This window comes from Maylandia zebra, linkage group LG18 (assembly GCF_041146795.1).
Source record: "Maylandia zebra isolate NMK-2024a linkage group LG18, Mzebra_GT3a, whole genome shotgun sequence".
Taxonomy (NCBI): domain Eukaryota; kingdom Metazoa; phylum Chordata; class Actinopteri; order Cichliformes; family Cichlidae; genus Maylandia; species Maylandia zebra.
Window position 1 is genome coordinate 25979948 of NC_135184.1, and position 16762 is coordinate 25996709.

The following is a 16762-nucleotide window of genomic DNA, read 5'->3' on the forward strand; positions in this document are numbered from 1 at the left end:
AGTTTTCTTCTTCTTGCTTAAACAGGCCTTTTTTCCTGACTCGTGTTTATTTTTGATTTCCAATTCTCAGCACGCCTGACATGTTTATCAGCCCGTGGCCTTGCTGGCATGTAACTTTCCATCATAAACAGGTTTGCGAGGTAAAAGGTTTAACCTCCCTGAGCTTGTAGTGTTCGGCAATCAACATCCATTTCACTGCTCTGTGATGGAAAACCTGAAGGAGAGATTAGACTGTTTTTGGAGATCAGCAGATTGAGGGAGGGGGAGGAAGAACGCGGAGGGAGAGGCAGTGCAATGAATAAAATTCAAGAAAATGGGGAAAGTGTAGATAATTAGTGGAGGATATCTGGAAGGAGAGCATGCACTATAGAGAACTGCACAGGAATAATGTAAGAAATGATGAGACTGATCTCTGATGAAGGGAATAATTGCAGGGATTATGATAACTCTACCAATTTCATGACAGAAATCAAGTTCTGCTGCAGACTATATATGGCTTTAACTATTTTTCTAACATCCTGTCTTGATTCTTTTCTGCTCTGTCTGTGCTTCTCTGTCTGAGCAGCCAGGAAAACATGTGCCCCAGCAGAGTTTGCTTGTTTGAATGGGCAGTGTGTCCCAGGACGCTGGCGCTGTGACGGGGAACCAGAGTGTCCGGATGGGTCCGATGAGGCAGAGGAGACTTGCAGTAAGTGACATCATTCAGCTGATCACATTACTTGTAGTATAAAGCACTTTGAATTCAAGAACCAGACCATTTAGCATTCACCATCAAGATCAATTTGAAATTTGGTTTCAACTTAGTTTTATAGCACAGCTGGTTTCATGGTCACTTTATGAACGTTGTACACACCAAGTCAAGCCAAGTTTAGTCAATTAATGCACAGAACTAGAGGTTGTTTCACAGTGGTAGTGTTCTAAAAGGCTAATAAATGCATCCAAACAGCCTGGAAGGAAGGTGCCAGACTGTCAAAGTTTTGTCAGAGGGCCACCATCACCCTGTCACAAGAATGTGTGGTACAATCTTTCATACAGACACAAAAAAGAGATAAAGAAAGTCAAGTTCTGACTATATGTTTTTGTAAAATTCTACCATCAGTGGACTGATTTGTCTAAATTTCCATGTCGCAGTTTGGGACTGCAGTCAGTGGCCCGAAGGAAGCTTTTAGTTCTTTGGAGTTCCTGGGAGGAAGAAATAGTTCTGGATACTTTGGGTGTAGTTTGTGTTTGTGCCATATTGGACTTTAATTATGTCAATGCGAAAATTGCATCAAAACTACAAAAAACAGTTCACTGTTTTTAATATTAACTTAAACTTCTCCAGCGACTTGTAACGTCAGTCAGACTCATTGGCACTGTGCAAAAAAGAAGGCGTGGCTAGCAAAGTATATTGCTAGTGGGGTTTTGGGGGTATTTTGTGTGCTGCATTTAAATCACACCTTCTTCTTTGTGGTGTTGCCTCCTGTTAAACCTGTACTCAAGTTTTTAATTTCCTTCGTTATCATGGCTGTGATGGCAGTTAAGTTATCCCCCCTGCCTCCACTCGCCCACGCACTTCAGTATTCAGCAGTGTCTGATGCTGAGTGCAATAAAGGCCTTGATTCGTTTTCTGCCAAGCTGTTAGAACCTGGGACATCTGGCTGGCTCACTTGTAGACCCTGCCAGTCTCACTCTCCCACACGTGGATACTGACAGCGTAAGGTGAGTTGACTTGATATCCAAGCAGGGACTCAAGTGTGGGAGGCTTGAGCCCGTTAATTGTTTTCCGTCTTTGACTGATAATTTTCTCTTTCTCCCCTTGCTGCTTGAGACTCTCTTGGGGTCAAACATCAGACAAAGCACAGAAATAACCTCACTCATACATAATAAGCTCTTAAGAAGAGGTAGAGAATAAATGCACAACGGAATATAGCTTCAAAAATCTGTTCATTGGGCAAATGATATCCTCAGTAATATTACATTAATAATAAAACTGTATTAGAGTTTAAACATTACAGAATCAGCACATAATATGTTTATATGTATGATTATGATCAAAATGATAATAACAATTATATTGAGATCACAGTTATTTGTCACAATTAATCATTGATTTGAGTTTATTTGAACTTTCATGTAAACATAACACATTCACATTCATTTTAAGTTTGTGTTAGATCTTTGCATTAAAAAATGGTCCCTCTTTTTTACCTACATAAAGTGCAGGTCTTAGAAGAACAATAAAAAAATATATAAATTAGCATAAAATAAATCAATGGGGAACTGTGTTCACTTTTACATTGTGGTACGTGCCAGTTAATGAAAAGTTCTTTTATTAAATAAGGTGTTTATTCATGTGGCCTAAGTACATCTCCTACAAGCTACATATAAAAAATTTCTCTTTCATTGTACCTGCATGATAGATGTGAATAAAACAAAGTCCTCAACAGCCCTCGTTTTGCATACAGTATTGCCACTTTGGAGAAATAACCGAGCAAGGGGATAATCTTTCCTCCAAGTAAGGTGACTATTTTCCTGAAACCTCAGTTACTTACTGTATTCATTGAACATATTTTTGGGGAGTGCACTGATGATTTCACTTTGTCTTTATGAGCTGGTTGGATTATTTAAACATCTGAGTTGGTGTTGGCCAATTCACGTTGGCAAACATTGTGTTTTCTTTCGTGGCCTTCATGCATTCAATTTTGTGGTTCGTTTTTCCATGAGGGGTTTAAAGGTTCTATAAGTAAGATTTGTTTCATCACACTTCTGTGTTTGCTGTAATCTGAGCTTCATTATTCAAGGTTTTGAGCAGAGGCGAGCAAACTGCAGCAGCAGTTTTCATGATCATGAGCTCAGTATCAGTTGTTCTACTGTAACATATCAGGGTCATTCAGTGTATTTTATAATGCTAGTGTTGGCTAATGATGTTAGATGGATTTTTTCTTTTTGTTGTGTTCTAGTGTACAAAAACTTTGTGGCTATAAATAAGCTTTTATTTTTCTTGAAATTGTACATTTTCTCATTTTAAAGATCTGATGTTTTCTGTCTTCTACCATGAATAAAATATGGGCTTATGAGATTTGCAAATGGTTTAGTTTTTATTTACATTTCACAAATGTCCCGAGTTTATTAGAATGGGGGTTGTATATATACAATGTGTCACGGTGTGGCATGGCACACCGTGGAAGGAGTGGGGAAGGAGTGGCCTGGTTCTGGTGGCCTGCCACGGGTCCGATGGCAACGTCGCTGCTCCGGTGAGCAACAGCGAGGCGTGGCACCAGGTCCATGACGCGCCGATCGCTGACGTGGACGCACCGGACGTGGACGGCGAGGAGGCCGCGCTAGACGTGGAGGTCCCTCCGGTCCGCTGACCTCGACCGGCAGCGAGAGCTCCTCCTCAGCCGGCAGCGAGAGCTCCTCCTCTGCTCGCAGCGAGAGCTCCTCCTCGGCCGGCAGCGAGAGCTCCTCCTCTGCTCGCAGCGAGAGCTCCTCCTCCGGCTCGCTGAGCTCCTCAGCTGGCAGAGCGGGCTCCTCCGGCTCGCCGAGCTCCTGCTCGGGCATGCTGAGCTCCACAGCTGGCGATGCGGGCTCCTCCGGCTCACTGAGCTCCTGCTCGGGCATGCTGAGCTCCTCAGCTGGCAGAGCGGGCTCCTCCAGCTCACTGAGCTCCTGCTCGGGCATGCTGAGCTCCTCCGGCTCGCTGAGCTCCTGCTCGGGCATGCCGAGCTCCTCCGGCTCGCTGAGCTCCTGCTCGGGCATGCCGAGCTCCTCCGGCTCGCTGAGCTCCTCAGCAGGCGGTGCGGGCTCCTCCGGCTCACTGAGCTCCTGCTCGGGCATGCTGAGCTCCTCAGCTGGCAGAGCGGGCTCCTCCGGCTCACTGAGCTCCTGCTCGGGCATGCTGAGCTCCTCCAGCTCGCTGAGCTCCTGCTCGGGCATGCCGAGCTCCTCCGGCTCGCTGAGCTCCTCAGCAGGCGGTGCGGGCTCCTCCGGCTCGCTGAGCTCCTGCTCGGGCATGCTGAGCTCCTCAGCTGGCGGTGCGGGCTCCTCCGGCTCGCTGAGCTCCTGCTGCTGCTGGACGAAGTCTGTGGTTTCCCAAGCTTGCACTACCCCCCGGGCCTTATGCAGGGTGCAAAGGCAGGCGGAAACTCCCTTAAGCTGGCCGAGGTAGGGATTTCCCACCAGGATTGCCTCGATGGCGTTTAACCCCACCACTCTTGCCCTTGTGTTGGTGGTGTGAGCTACCCAGTCCATCAGGCGTTGGACGCGTGTGAGGTCGCTCTCTCCGGACAAGGCCGCTGGAGTGGGTAGTGGAATGGAGGCTGCTGCTGGTGGAGAAGATGGCTGAGCGGGTGATGTGGACGGTGAACAGGATGAAACGGTAAGCGGTGAGGTAGATGTCGCGGGGGATGATTCAGCAGGTGACGGCTGGATTACTAGCTGGGCGATAGGCTGTGGTACAGCGACCAGCTGGGCCGCGGGCTGCGCTTTGGCTACCGGCTGGGCAGCTGGCTGTGCCGCAGCTACAGGTGGCTGCTGAGCAGGTAACTGAGCCGAAAGCGGACGGGCAGCTGACCGTATAAACATAGCCCCAGAGTAAACAGTTGAGGTGAGTGACGATGAATTGTCCATATGACTCACCACAGCCGGCTGTTGAGATGTCTGTGGATCTAGCTGCGGTGAGGAACGCTGGCAGCGCGAACGTCGTTTCCGTGTCGGCGTCGGGGCCGGCGTCTCAGGCAGTGAATCCACCAGCTGTCCGAGCTGGTTGGCAGCCTGAGGAGGAGAGTGGAGGGTGGAAAGTAGGAAGTCCAGGACCACTGCATTAAGGGAGTCCACCAGCCAGGGGAATTTAAAAAGCATCTCCTGCAGCCGCCTCTCCACGGCGCGACGCAAACCTTCCGCTGGCTTCTCCCACCACACCTCACATAGGTGGTACACTTCATCCATAACTTCCCTCCTGAGCCTCTCCTCGGAGACCCCTGGGTCCATAAGTGGCGGGATCATTCTGTCACGGTGTGGCATGGCACACCGTGGAAGGAGTGGGGAAGGAGGACCCAGGAGCGGTGCTCTACGTATAGACAGTGTTTATTTACAGAGGGTGATATCAAACAACAATAAATCCCCGTGTTTCTCCCCAGACTCCCGTGTCGTGTCCTCCAAGTGCTCTCTGCTCCCGTGTCTGCACTCCCGGTGCTCGCTGCCCCTTAAGCCCTCCACGCTCCTCCTGCGGGAAACAATAGCGGCAGCAGTCAGGACACTGAACAATGGCAGGCATACACTACACGACCAAAACCTAAACTGGGTAACTAACGTGGAGTCCCAAGCAATGATCCCGCGTCGGTGGGAGCTCCAAGACTCTCCTAAGTAGCTCCCCCGACGAGCCCTGATCAGCGGCAGGTGTGTGGCTTCGGGTGTGGCCAGTCCTTCCGCAGGGCCACACCCCTCAGGCCTGCAGGTGGCTGAGCTCCATCCTCCAAGCATCCCCACAGACATAAACACACACACTCACATCTACAATCATGGAGGAGAGCAGCAGCAATACCAAAATACATATAATAATAATAATAATATAATACATGACTGCTCAGGGATCCTGGGTCGCCCAGTCCCAGGACCCTGACACAATGCCTTTAATAACAATGTTCTGAGCTTTCAGACATACTGGGGCAGGCTGGTATTGGTTCAAGCTGATAATGATGTGATGTCTGAGGGTGTTACTTTGATTCTACCCACCTTTATCAAGCATTATGTCTTTAAACTCTGCCTTAAATTTACAGTGGGATTGTCATGACCCTGTGCCTTCTCGGCTGACTCTGTACGGCTACAAGTGTTTTTGTTGTGCTGCATCTCTCTCTCTCCCCTGCACTGCGCTCTACCGGGGCGGAGTCATGACGGCTCCAGCCCCTGGCTCGGACACCTGCAAGCAATCATCTCACTCACTTCTTAAGGCGGCTGCTGAGAGTGCTTCCTCGCTGGATTATTGTGTAACACTCGATTCTCGCCAGCCTGAGGACCGCCGTTGGTGAGCTAAAGCCGGAGTCCGAGCTACCTGAGCTTCAGTGGATTTTGTACATAGCCCTCTTCTTCCCGTGCCTGTGCTTCCCGGAGACCCTCTTCCTGTGCCCCCTCACCTGTATATATTCGCACCTGGTGTCTGTGTGTGTAAATAAAACGTGAACTTTAGTGACGGTCTGACTCCGAGTCCCTCCTGAGCCTGACAGGGATGGTGTTAAAGTGAATCCAAATGAGTGTGGAATAAATGAAAGAAAAAGCCAAAGGAATCTTTCAGAGGACGTTCATTCTAGTTTTGTTACATTTTTCTTTGGCTGTGAGTCGGTTTGATGAATAATGAAGCAGCCTAGCAGAGCATCTAATGTCACTTGCTGAAAAGTTGAATGCGAGGAGGGAGGCACGAAGGGATCTCTGATGGATAACAAGTTTATATTGGAAATCCAATTAAAGATAAATGAAGGAAGGATTCATCTCTTGGCTGCAGAATAAAGAGATAAGGATCTGGGTTGAGAAGAAAGCCATTTATATGGAAATCCCATATGGATTCAGATTATGTAATAGAAAAAAAAATCAGCTGTTGCATTTTTTTTGCTTTACTCTACAAACAAAAACCTGTTCCAAAAAAAAAAAGGTTATTTCTTTGTAATATATTATTTTTGCCAGTCTAGACTGATACTTCATGTGCAGGAAGAGGGAAACATTCTTCTTCCTGCATTTCAGGTCGTGCTTACCCTGCAGCCCGCAGCCCTGCTGATTATATGTTCAGAAGAGAAGCGTCAGATCAGGCCTACATCCTGAACAGAAGGATTGCTAATGAGAGCCTCTTCATCACAGCTGTTTTTCTGCTTGAGTAAATCCAGCTGTGTCATTATCACTCTGAAAACAGAACGAAGAAAGACTCAAGGATGGACATTGTTCAAAAATGCACGGAGCATCTTAACCAACAGCAAACAACCCTCTCTTGAGTGGCTGCCGTATCAGGTGTCACATTAACCTTGTTTCACTGGTAAAGTACTTATCTGTGCCATTCACTTGATACAGTTACAACCCTATAATGAGAAATTTACATCAGTTGGCAAAAAAACCAATGAAAAAAACAGTCAGCGTGTTTTTTCTTTTTCCTGAATAGGGTAAAGATGAAAAAACAAACTCATCACATCCGTGTTTTGATCAACATTCCTTTTCCATGTTATACTTTGAAATCAGAAGCGTCACATGTATCAGTCAATTAGGCTGCACTAAAGTCTAACAACAAACAGAAGCTTGCAATTTCACACAGACTGCATTCAATCTTCGATGTGACAGAGATATACAATTTACCATTATATAAACAGCAGAGAGCAGTCACAGCATTGCAGTTTTTACACAGTTTCCTTACACATAGCACGGCATACAGCTTAAAACATCATGCTTCGGTTATTCTCTTGCCTGATGAGTCAGGCAAGTTATACTCACAGAAAGCCTTCGTCTTGTTTTTCATTCAGATCTCCTGCCCAGTTCTCCTGTATGTTCTGTTTCAGTTTCATGTGCTCGCAGATGTACAGTCAACTTTGCAGATGTATATAACTAAGACATTTTTTCATCCGTGCTGCGGACATCTGTGCCAGAATCATTCTGGCTCACTGACTGGATTCCCAATTACACGCTGGAGTAGCGTTTACACTGCTGTATTAAGAATTCAAATTTGGGCCACACAGAGTTAGTTACTTGCAAGCCCTGAAAAAAGAATCATGACTCTTTGGAGGAGCACGTGAAGCATCAGGGCTCACAGTTTTTGTATTAGATTAATGTGTAGTCAAAATGGAAGTTGGCCCCTGCAGATGTGCAGCTGCTTCTCTGCTTCCTCACCAGTGCAGTGACATTTTATGCACTCTCAGCCACCAGAGACACTTTTTTAGGATATAAGGGGAGGAAGGAGTACTTGCTTCTTGGTGATTTCTGGCAATATTGCTGAGACCAACTTGATTCTGCATGTCTGTTTGTCCTCTCTGCTTTTAAATTTCTGAAAACTGACAGGCATTCACAGTGTTTCCTCTTCCTTTGGGATTCTTTGAATATGAGGTGACAGAACCTTGAAATGCTGCATATTTAACAATGTGGATTGTTCAGACAGGTAGAACTCTCCCCTTTAAACCCACAATATTGTGTTCTTAATTTAGTATTCTGAGTGGATTATAGATATTTTTCTGAAGGAGGTTTTGATGAAAACTTTCTTCTACAAACCACTTTGTAGATATTGAGCTTTTTCTGTGGGAGTTAATAACAGTGCATGGCTTATTTATTGACTTTATAGTAGGGAAACTGGAATTACTTATACTGCGTGCTATTAATTGAATCATTTAAATTGCCTTGTATCGTTAGTTATGAAGAAAAAGTACTTGCTGGTAGATTTACTTTAGGCTGTTTAGAAAGGACTTCATAAATGCTGAGTATGTACGTATTTGTGTGTTGTTTTGCTCTGTTGATCCTTTTGTCTTTTTTATACTTTGTTAGCGATTTGCCAGTTTTAAAAGTGGGTTTGTTGTCATAGCTGCTTCATTTGCAAGCTGCTGTGAGGTTTAACTCTTAACAGAGTCTGATAATTCCAGGATTTAAAGAATTATATTTTTATCCATGTTGCAGTTACTTTCTGTATTACACAGTCCCAAGACTTAATAAGAGGAAACAGTTGCACTTCACCTTAGTTAGACTCAAACAGTTGTGGTTTGACTGGATGCTTATCATGAGCATATGTGCAAGTAATCCCTATGAGCAGAAAGCTTAGGTTTTAGGTTTATCAAGGATATCCGTAACAAGGTCGTGTCAGGCACACAGCTCTCGCTGTGAGCACAGCAGCCTCACTCACCTGCTGTGTAAACCTTCTGTTTACAAGGAACAACCAGTCGGAAGAAGTTGGCTTAAGCCATTTTAGCTGCTTGAAGGGAGAGAAGCAAAATGACCATTTTTTAGACAGTGGATGAACTAAGGCTGCACCAAGTTCCAGCATCGTGGTTTATTTGTAAATGCAAGAATATAATTTTAGAACTGAAACGAGCTCAGTAGTTCTACTCTATTTTTCTTTAGTGTGTCAAAATGAAAAGAGAAAGGTCTATCACAGTTTCCCAAAATCTCACTAAGTCACAGTTTAAGTCCTTGAGAAATATGAACAAGGTGAAGATGTGCAATATTGGCAGTAATCCCATTTGAAGGACAAATATACCAAGTTTATAAATCCACTCATGTAGTTTTTTTTTTTTTTTAAATCTGGCTTGCTGTAAATGGTCTTTTGTACGTGCTAGCTCTATGATGGCATCCAAACTAGTTCACCCTCTACCCACCATCCACTATCTGCTGGGATTTGACACCAAAATATTAAAATACCAAAAATAAAATAAAGTACCAATATTTATTATTATTTAATTTTACCGTATTATTCTGGCTTTATTTAACTGATGAGGTAACAGTCAGGGAGCACAGCAGCACTTAATATAAAGCAATAGTGCATGCCACAGCTCATTACTTGCTAATGTACGTTACTGAAAATAACAGTTTCCCATCTTGTAGTCGGCCAGAAGCAAGCATGTTCTCTGCTGTACCAAATCTATAATTCAAGTTCACACGGCCATGCTAACCCAGTTTAATGAAGCAGTGAATCTGAGAATGACTCACGGTATCTGAGCTTTTTTTGCTGTCTTTTTTAGCTCTGAGCCAGAATGACTGCGTTATCTTCCTCACCATCAGAGCCCCCAACACTGACATACACAGGTGCTATTGCCTGAGACCTCACCTGAAGCACATAGAGCCGAATGGATGCACACATCAAAGCCTTTTTAGCACTGACATTTGGAGTAGAGGGCTAGAAACAGGCTTCTGAAAAATCTCTACATTTTGAATGATGATTTCTAGGGTTTAATTGGAACACGTTACAAACAGCAACCATCTATATTAGGTAGACATGCTTTCACAATAAGCTGAGTGCATATTTACAAAGCTGTCATGAGCTGGCTGCAGGATGAATCGATGCTATACATTATCTGCTATCATATATGCAAAAGAGACATCCGTGTATACAAATGTGCTACAAATGATTACTTGCATGGCACGCTGTTGTGTAATGTAACATTATGATGGTGCAGTTCAGTATATCAAATCAGGTGAATACATTTTCAGTCCTTTTTTATCACAGTATCGTTCCCACTGACAGCTGACAAATTGAAGAGCTTCTGCACTTTCTCCATTCGAAGCCAAGTTTCAGGTAAAAAGCTGTCAGTAATAACAAGGTCAGTTATGACGATCAAAAGGAAAAATAAAGCTATTACACCATTGAAGGGTTGAAGTGAATGCAGCCTTTGGGTCTTGTAAAAGGTGATAAATTCTAAACGCATCTTCTGCCAAGGTGACACAGTGCAGACGAAACCTCATTTTTCACTCAGATGGTAAACAACAGTCTGATTCTCAGCTTGTCTGTGAGTAATTGGCTTTTATTAAGTTGCCTCTTTTACAAGCAAAAAAAAATCTCATTACGCGTCTTTATAAAATCGCTAATCTGTAGCTGTCACAATGAGCAGTGAGGTACCACTGCTTTGTTGTAGTGAAGTCTGGTTTCTTTGTTTGGATTTGGGAGGAGTGGAGCTCACGCTTCATTAAAGAGTCATCAGTTAAGAGGACAGGACAGCTCGCCCTCCGCTTGGTGGATTCACATTCTGCTCGACACTGTGCTCTGCCTGCCTGTCCTCCTTCATCTCCTTCCACTTACTTTGTATGGATGGCTTTGATTTAGCTTCAGGATAAAAATCTGAAAGGTCACGCAGCAGTTTGTCTCTCCCTTCTTCCTTATATACAGTGTCTTGCTCTGTGCACAGCTCCCTTCTTATAGATTCTTTTATGCTCTGACGCTTTCGTCTCTCTCTACTTTTTGCTGCTCTCTGCTAACTTTTAAAAAACATTTTCAAAAATGTTCTCTGTTTGACTGACATTCGTCCAGCTCCCTCATACAGGATGTTATTTCCTCTGCCAAAAATTCCACCTTGTCTGCTTTTTCATCTTTTCATGTTTCATGTATTTCTTTATGATCCAGCCTTTCGCTCTTTCACTTTACTCCGCTATAATTGTTTCAGTGATCAGTCCTTGACAGGTGGCTGTGAAAAGAAACACATACAGTGTGTGATTCATTAAACATATCACAGAACATAATGATTGAATGAAAAGCTTTGCACAGCTCGTACACCTTCAGACTTCTTGCACAGCAGAGCTGTGAGGTAGAAGAGGCCATATCTGATTACTCCTTTTATTTTTTACTTATTCCAGTCTAATAGCATGGCTTTATCTAGGATATTTTTTAGTTTATTACATGTCTGTGTTGCTGAGTGACGAGTGACAAAGTAAGCTTTTTTATCCACTTACCTCACACTGCACTGTCTGTGGACTGAAAAACAATTGCAGGTAAATGTCATTGCTCCACTCTTTAGAAACAGCCTAAAAATACTGGACTGCAAACTTTTTTTCTCCATCTGGGGTGAGGACCTTGCTGTGTCAGCCATCCTCCCTGCTCACTCTCCCCGCCACCAGCTGTCAGGAGAGAGCGGCAAATGTTGAGACCCGCCTTTCATCACATTAAAAAATAATATCAACAAAAATATCAGCATTTTTACAAATAAAATAGATGAATACGTGACGCACCATGGTCATTTCTGTATTTTCAGAGGGAAGGAATCTGTAAGAATAAACAAATAGTTTTAAATGCTGACATTATATTGTAAGAAATGATCAAGAAAGCTGGGATAGGCTCCAGCGCCCCCCGCGACCCTGAAAAGGATAAGCGGAAGCGAATGGATGGATGGATGGATCAAGAAAGCTTCTGGCGGTACCTCAGTGTAATCTTCTGTGTAGTTGACAAAGAACACACACATCAATTATCGTTAACGATCCTTACAGGTCCTGTCTCCATGTCTGGGATAATAGATCATTCTGAGTAATTAATGAAGTGACTATTGTTGTTTATATACAAATGAGCACAACTCACCTCGGAGATGATCATTCACTTTACTGTAAATTGAGGCTGCTGGTGTGTAATAAACTCAGAGGGAAAACTGTTGGAGCCAATAAATTAAAGTTCAGCTCCTGCTGAAGTTGGACGTGTTGCAATAACTGAGATAATGAAACCCTGCAGACTGCAATGAGGAGGAGTTCCTCATTCTGGAGGAAAAATAGCTTCAAACAGGATCAGCATATTGACATTAGTTGTGACACCTTATTGTTATTTGTAATTTATATAGTTCAATGTTCACTCAGTTTAAAATGTAGTGTCCAGTGTTAGGTAGTCTGCTCCTTTTGCCCCAAAAGATTTAGCTGCAGGGAATATGTAGCTTCCAAAGTTTGATTCATGTGACCTTTATTGCATTTCTTCCTGTTGAAGTCACAGTGGCCAAACTGCATAATAATATTTATTATTTAAAGACCATTTTTTTAGAGATCCTTGTAAGTAAATTTGTGTTTCTGATAACCCGTATTGCTGTGACTTTGAAGTGTTCAACACAATACAGGGTGACTGAATACAATTATAACTGCTTTATATTTTATTTGTGTTGCTGAAATGATAGTGATACTGGCACTGCATTACATATACTGTACTAAAAAAAGGACTAACATGCAATTGTCATAGTTAAAATCTTCTGATTATTGGATTCGTAGGACAGCATGGTGGTGCGGTAGTTAGCACTGTTGCTTCAAAGCAGGAAGGTCCTGGGTTGTAGTCCCCCGTCTGGCCGCGGCCTTTCTGTGTGAAGTTTGCATGTTCCGGCGGTGTCTGTGTGGGCTCTCTCCAGGTACTTCTTCCCACAGTTCAAAGACATGCAGGTAGTGGGGTTAGGTTAATTGGTGATTCTAAATTGCCCATCTATGTGAGTTTAAATGTGAATAGTTGTCTGTCTATGTGTTAGCACTGTGACAGACTAGGGACATGTCCAGGGTATACCCTGCCTCTCACCCTATGACAGCTGGGATAGGCTTCAACCTTGAATTAGATAAGCAGAAGAAAATGGATGGATGAATAGGTGAGTGCATGGATGGATATTGAATTGACATTAAAGGGCCTGTATTTGTATAGCTCTTTGCACATCCAGTCATTCACACACACATTCACACACTGGTGATGGCAAGCTACGTTGTAACCACAGCCACCCTGGGGCACACTAACAGAGGCGAGGCTGCCGGACACTGGCACCACCAGTAGGCAACGGGTGAAGTGTCTTGCCCAAGGACACAATGACTGAGACTGTCCAAGCCGGGGCTCGAACCGGCAACCTTCGATTACAAGGCGAACTCCCAACTCTTGAGCCACGATCGCCCCATCAAATAAAAAGAATTCAATTTGATCATAAAGGCGGCTTTCTGACAATACGAGATTAACTATATGGACCTGGTTTGAAAATCTTGGGAGACTTTCTCACTTTCTGGTTCAATTACCCACAATGCAATTCACACCTAACATTGCTGGTGACAGCACCAGAGATTCTTTTTAGCTTCTTAAATTGGTATTCGTTAAGGATGTTGTTCTCACTTATCACACCACACTGTTATACCATTGTTTGTCAGTTTGTGTACCGCAAGAATATAAATACCAACTATGATGTGTAGCTGGAAAATTACACCTTGTATTGCTAATGGAGTTGACAGAATATGTGGAAAGAATTATGCTTAATTGAATTAAAATACAATTAGCTAAAAAGGTAATGAGGATAAATAGTTTACTTAAAAAAGTGGATAAACGGTTAAAACAGCTTCTGTCACACTATGTCCAGCAACTAAAGCACAGTTGTACCAATATCTGTGTGTTTAATGAGTGAAGCTGATGCAGGGTAACATCATATCGTACCCTGTGTCAAAAAGGCTTTTAATTGGCATTTTAAATATAATAAAAACACTCCAAAAGATCGATAATTTGCACGCGCGTCTGATTTCTTTCTGGAAGGCTTAAGGCTGCACTGTAAGCAAACATGTATAATTAACAACATGCTTCATATTAAACGCACTGTAATCTGGATCAAACCGACCCTGTGCCAACTAGAGCAGATTGGCAGGAAAAGGAGGAGGGGCTGGGTTGAGCTTTTGCTTTATAGCCAGCCGTGCATTTGCTGTATTTCATGATCTTCCTACATGTTTCTTGAGAGGCAGCCCACGCAGTAAAATCAATTGGCCAGGGTGGTGGAGTTTTGGATAATTTTTTTAAGAGCATTGTGGGGGTGATAAAAATCAAGTCCAGCTGTGTCTCCTAGTAGTTGTTGTTGTTGCCTTTATGGACCATAAAACTACAGTAATCTCCCTATCTCTTTTATCTCTGCCCACAGGCAAACAGACGTGCCCTCCAGAGAAATTTGACTGTGGGGGATCAACTAACAAGTGTGTCTCGTTGTCATGGAGATGTGATGGGGAGAAAGACTGCGAGAATGGCGCTGACGAGGAGGACTGTGCGTCTGGTGAGTTTATCCGAGTCAGTTCACTTACCATAATGAAATAAATACCCCGATCAGATGGTTTTACTTCCGCGTTTAACCGCTGAGTGCATTTGTAGAGGACATTTTGGTCCAGATTTCACCAGTGATGGATGTGCAGAAGCGAATGACTCGACAAGCAGCCGAATAACGAGAACCCAGATTCCCGTTTTGTATTTCATAGGGTTTTATCTTTTCTGATCTCACTTATCATCCAAAGGCATGTGACATTAAAGCGCAGTGGGGAACACTCATTATAATTAGATGGATTTGAAGTGAGTTTTGAATTAAAGCCAGCTGCACTTGACAACCGTTCCCTTTGATGTGGAATGATCTTTGGTGTGAAACCATCAGATATTCGCAGCTTTCCGGTGATCTTTGGACGTTTCTGTCCTTTCCAAACCTCAAGTCTTCAGTCTTTCCACTGCAGGGCCCTCACAACCTTAAAAAATGACATCACCTCATGCCCAGCCAATCAGGCAACTCAATCGTGCGACTACCCCCACCCCCAGTCCCCTGCAGGGACTATCCTTGCCCTACTTCTGAGGAGCCATGAAGAATTGGCTTCTTCTCCTTCTTTCTCTCTCCTCTGCCTCTTCACGTCAAGAAGAAATGATTGAGGCAGCAGAGCCGTGGGGGGTGTGATGTTTAGACTTTGAAGATGGCACGTGGTAGCAAATGCGCAGAGGGAGAGAAATAAGCCATCTCCTTATTATCCTATATTAATGACGATGTTCCTCTTTTTCTGGCATCTTTAACTCCTCGGTTGTTTGGGTGTGTGTGGGTGTTGAGATCACGTCTGCCTGGCATATAAGCCATTCATGTTTATTTGTTAAGAACACAGCCAATTTTGAGTTTTTATTTGGAAAGGAAGCCTTATCAATCTGGCAGAAAATTAATGCATAAATAGAAACTGTTGCATATGTATTAATACTCAGCTCCTTATGGCTTTGACTTATTCTTCAATGATCAGCTTGTGAGTAGCTTGTTATGGACTCAAGGTTTCAAAGAGGCCCCACACACTCACTGCATCGACTTTAGATCTAATGCCTTCTTAGATGGCTTTTCATAGCACTGTCCATTGAGGCCCGGTCTAGCCTGGGCTAATCCTTCTTTCATTCTAATGTCTGTATTGATGTGGCAGTCTTAAGCCTCTCAGTAGTGACACGAGGGCAGGCAGCAGGCTGTCGCCCACCCAGGCAGAGGCCAGAATACCTCTAGAGGGAAACTCCTCTCAGTATGACCACTTAGAATAAGCTCTCTCCAGTACAAGCAGAGCACAGTGCTAGATAGCATCACAAATTAGGCCTATTAAATGCTGCTCGGGCCAGTTTATCTGATGATTGGGCCCAATGCCAACCTGAAAGATGATGTTTAAATCAAGGACACGAGGCTTTTAAATGTAACCTTGCAGCTGATCTGCTCTAGAGGTACTATCCATTGATTTTGCAGTGTTATGTCTTTAGTCCATCTCAGTGAGCTGCACAGTGATTCCAGTGTTGGGCTATACCTGATTGATGTGGAGTAACAACACTAATAGTAGTGTGATGTTCACAAAACAGTTTAACACATTCACCTTTGAGGTTTGCTTGTCAGTTTTCATTAGTAAATTGATAGGTTTGTAGCTTGAACCCATCCGCTGGAACGTTAAAGGCAATATAATTACACTGCAAAGCAAGACACAAGTAGGCAAGCTTCTTCATGTTTCTCGTGCACGGGAGAGAACCGGACAGGCACCGTTCCTTTGCTTGACCCCAGTTGCTCTCGTCCGTTCTCCCGTACCACTGTTCTTTTATTGAGGTTACATGAATATGCATAAGTTCATTAACATATGACGTCTACATACACACAAAGAGTACCTTGCCTGTGTGTGTGTGTGTGTGTGTGTGTGTGTGTGTGTGTGTGTGTGTGTGTGTGTGTGTGTGTGTGTGTGTGTGTGGACTGCTGATCAAAGGGTCAAACATCCTTGGTCAGGAAGAGGGTAGCCTCCCCCTCACCCTAGATGGTTCATCCTAGATAACACGGTGAGGAAGTCCTGCAGTTCATCTAAACAAAGAGCACTTAGACTAGAACAGACGCAACTACGTTAATCCTACCATAAAACAATAAGACACGGTATGACCTCTCATGCTCCCAAAGTGCTGTCTAATACACACAAAGTTTGCAGACTATCAAGGATCAAAACCTCTACCAATCTACAACTAATTACAAAACTCTAAGCATATATAAGTAAATATTTCTAAGCATAAATGACAATCAACAATACAAATCTAACAAAATAGTGTTTATCCTGCTCTTAT

General features: G+C 43.7%; 1 protein-coding gene and 1 long non-coding RNA gene across 4 annotated transcripts in view; one reads left to right on the forward strand and one right to left on the reverse strand.

The window, feature by feature from the left end:
* Positions 1-16762, forward strand: part of LOC101480547 (low-density lipoprotein receptor-related protein 8) — an 84637-nt gene that overhangs the window by 29074 nt on the left and 38801 nt on the right. For all 3 annotated transcript variants that reach the window (XM_023155227.3, XM_014413564.3, XM_014413565.3), the window contains exons 3-4: positions 566-688; positions 14319-14447. In XM_023155227.3, coding sequence (XP_023010995.1) covers positions 566-688; positions 14319-14447 — 252 coding nt within the window. The remainder of the gene's footprint in view (positions 1-565; positions 689-14318; positions 14448-16762) is intronic.
* LOC143413763 (uncharacterized) lies at positions 5052-5499 on the reverse strand. The gene is made up of 2 exons (XR_013094376.1): positions 5294-5499; positions 5052-5206 (listed from the first exon to the last, which is right to left on the reverse strand). It is a non-coding gene; the product is annotated as an uncharacterized LOC143413763 (long non-coding RNA).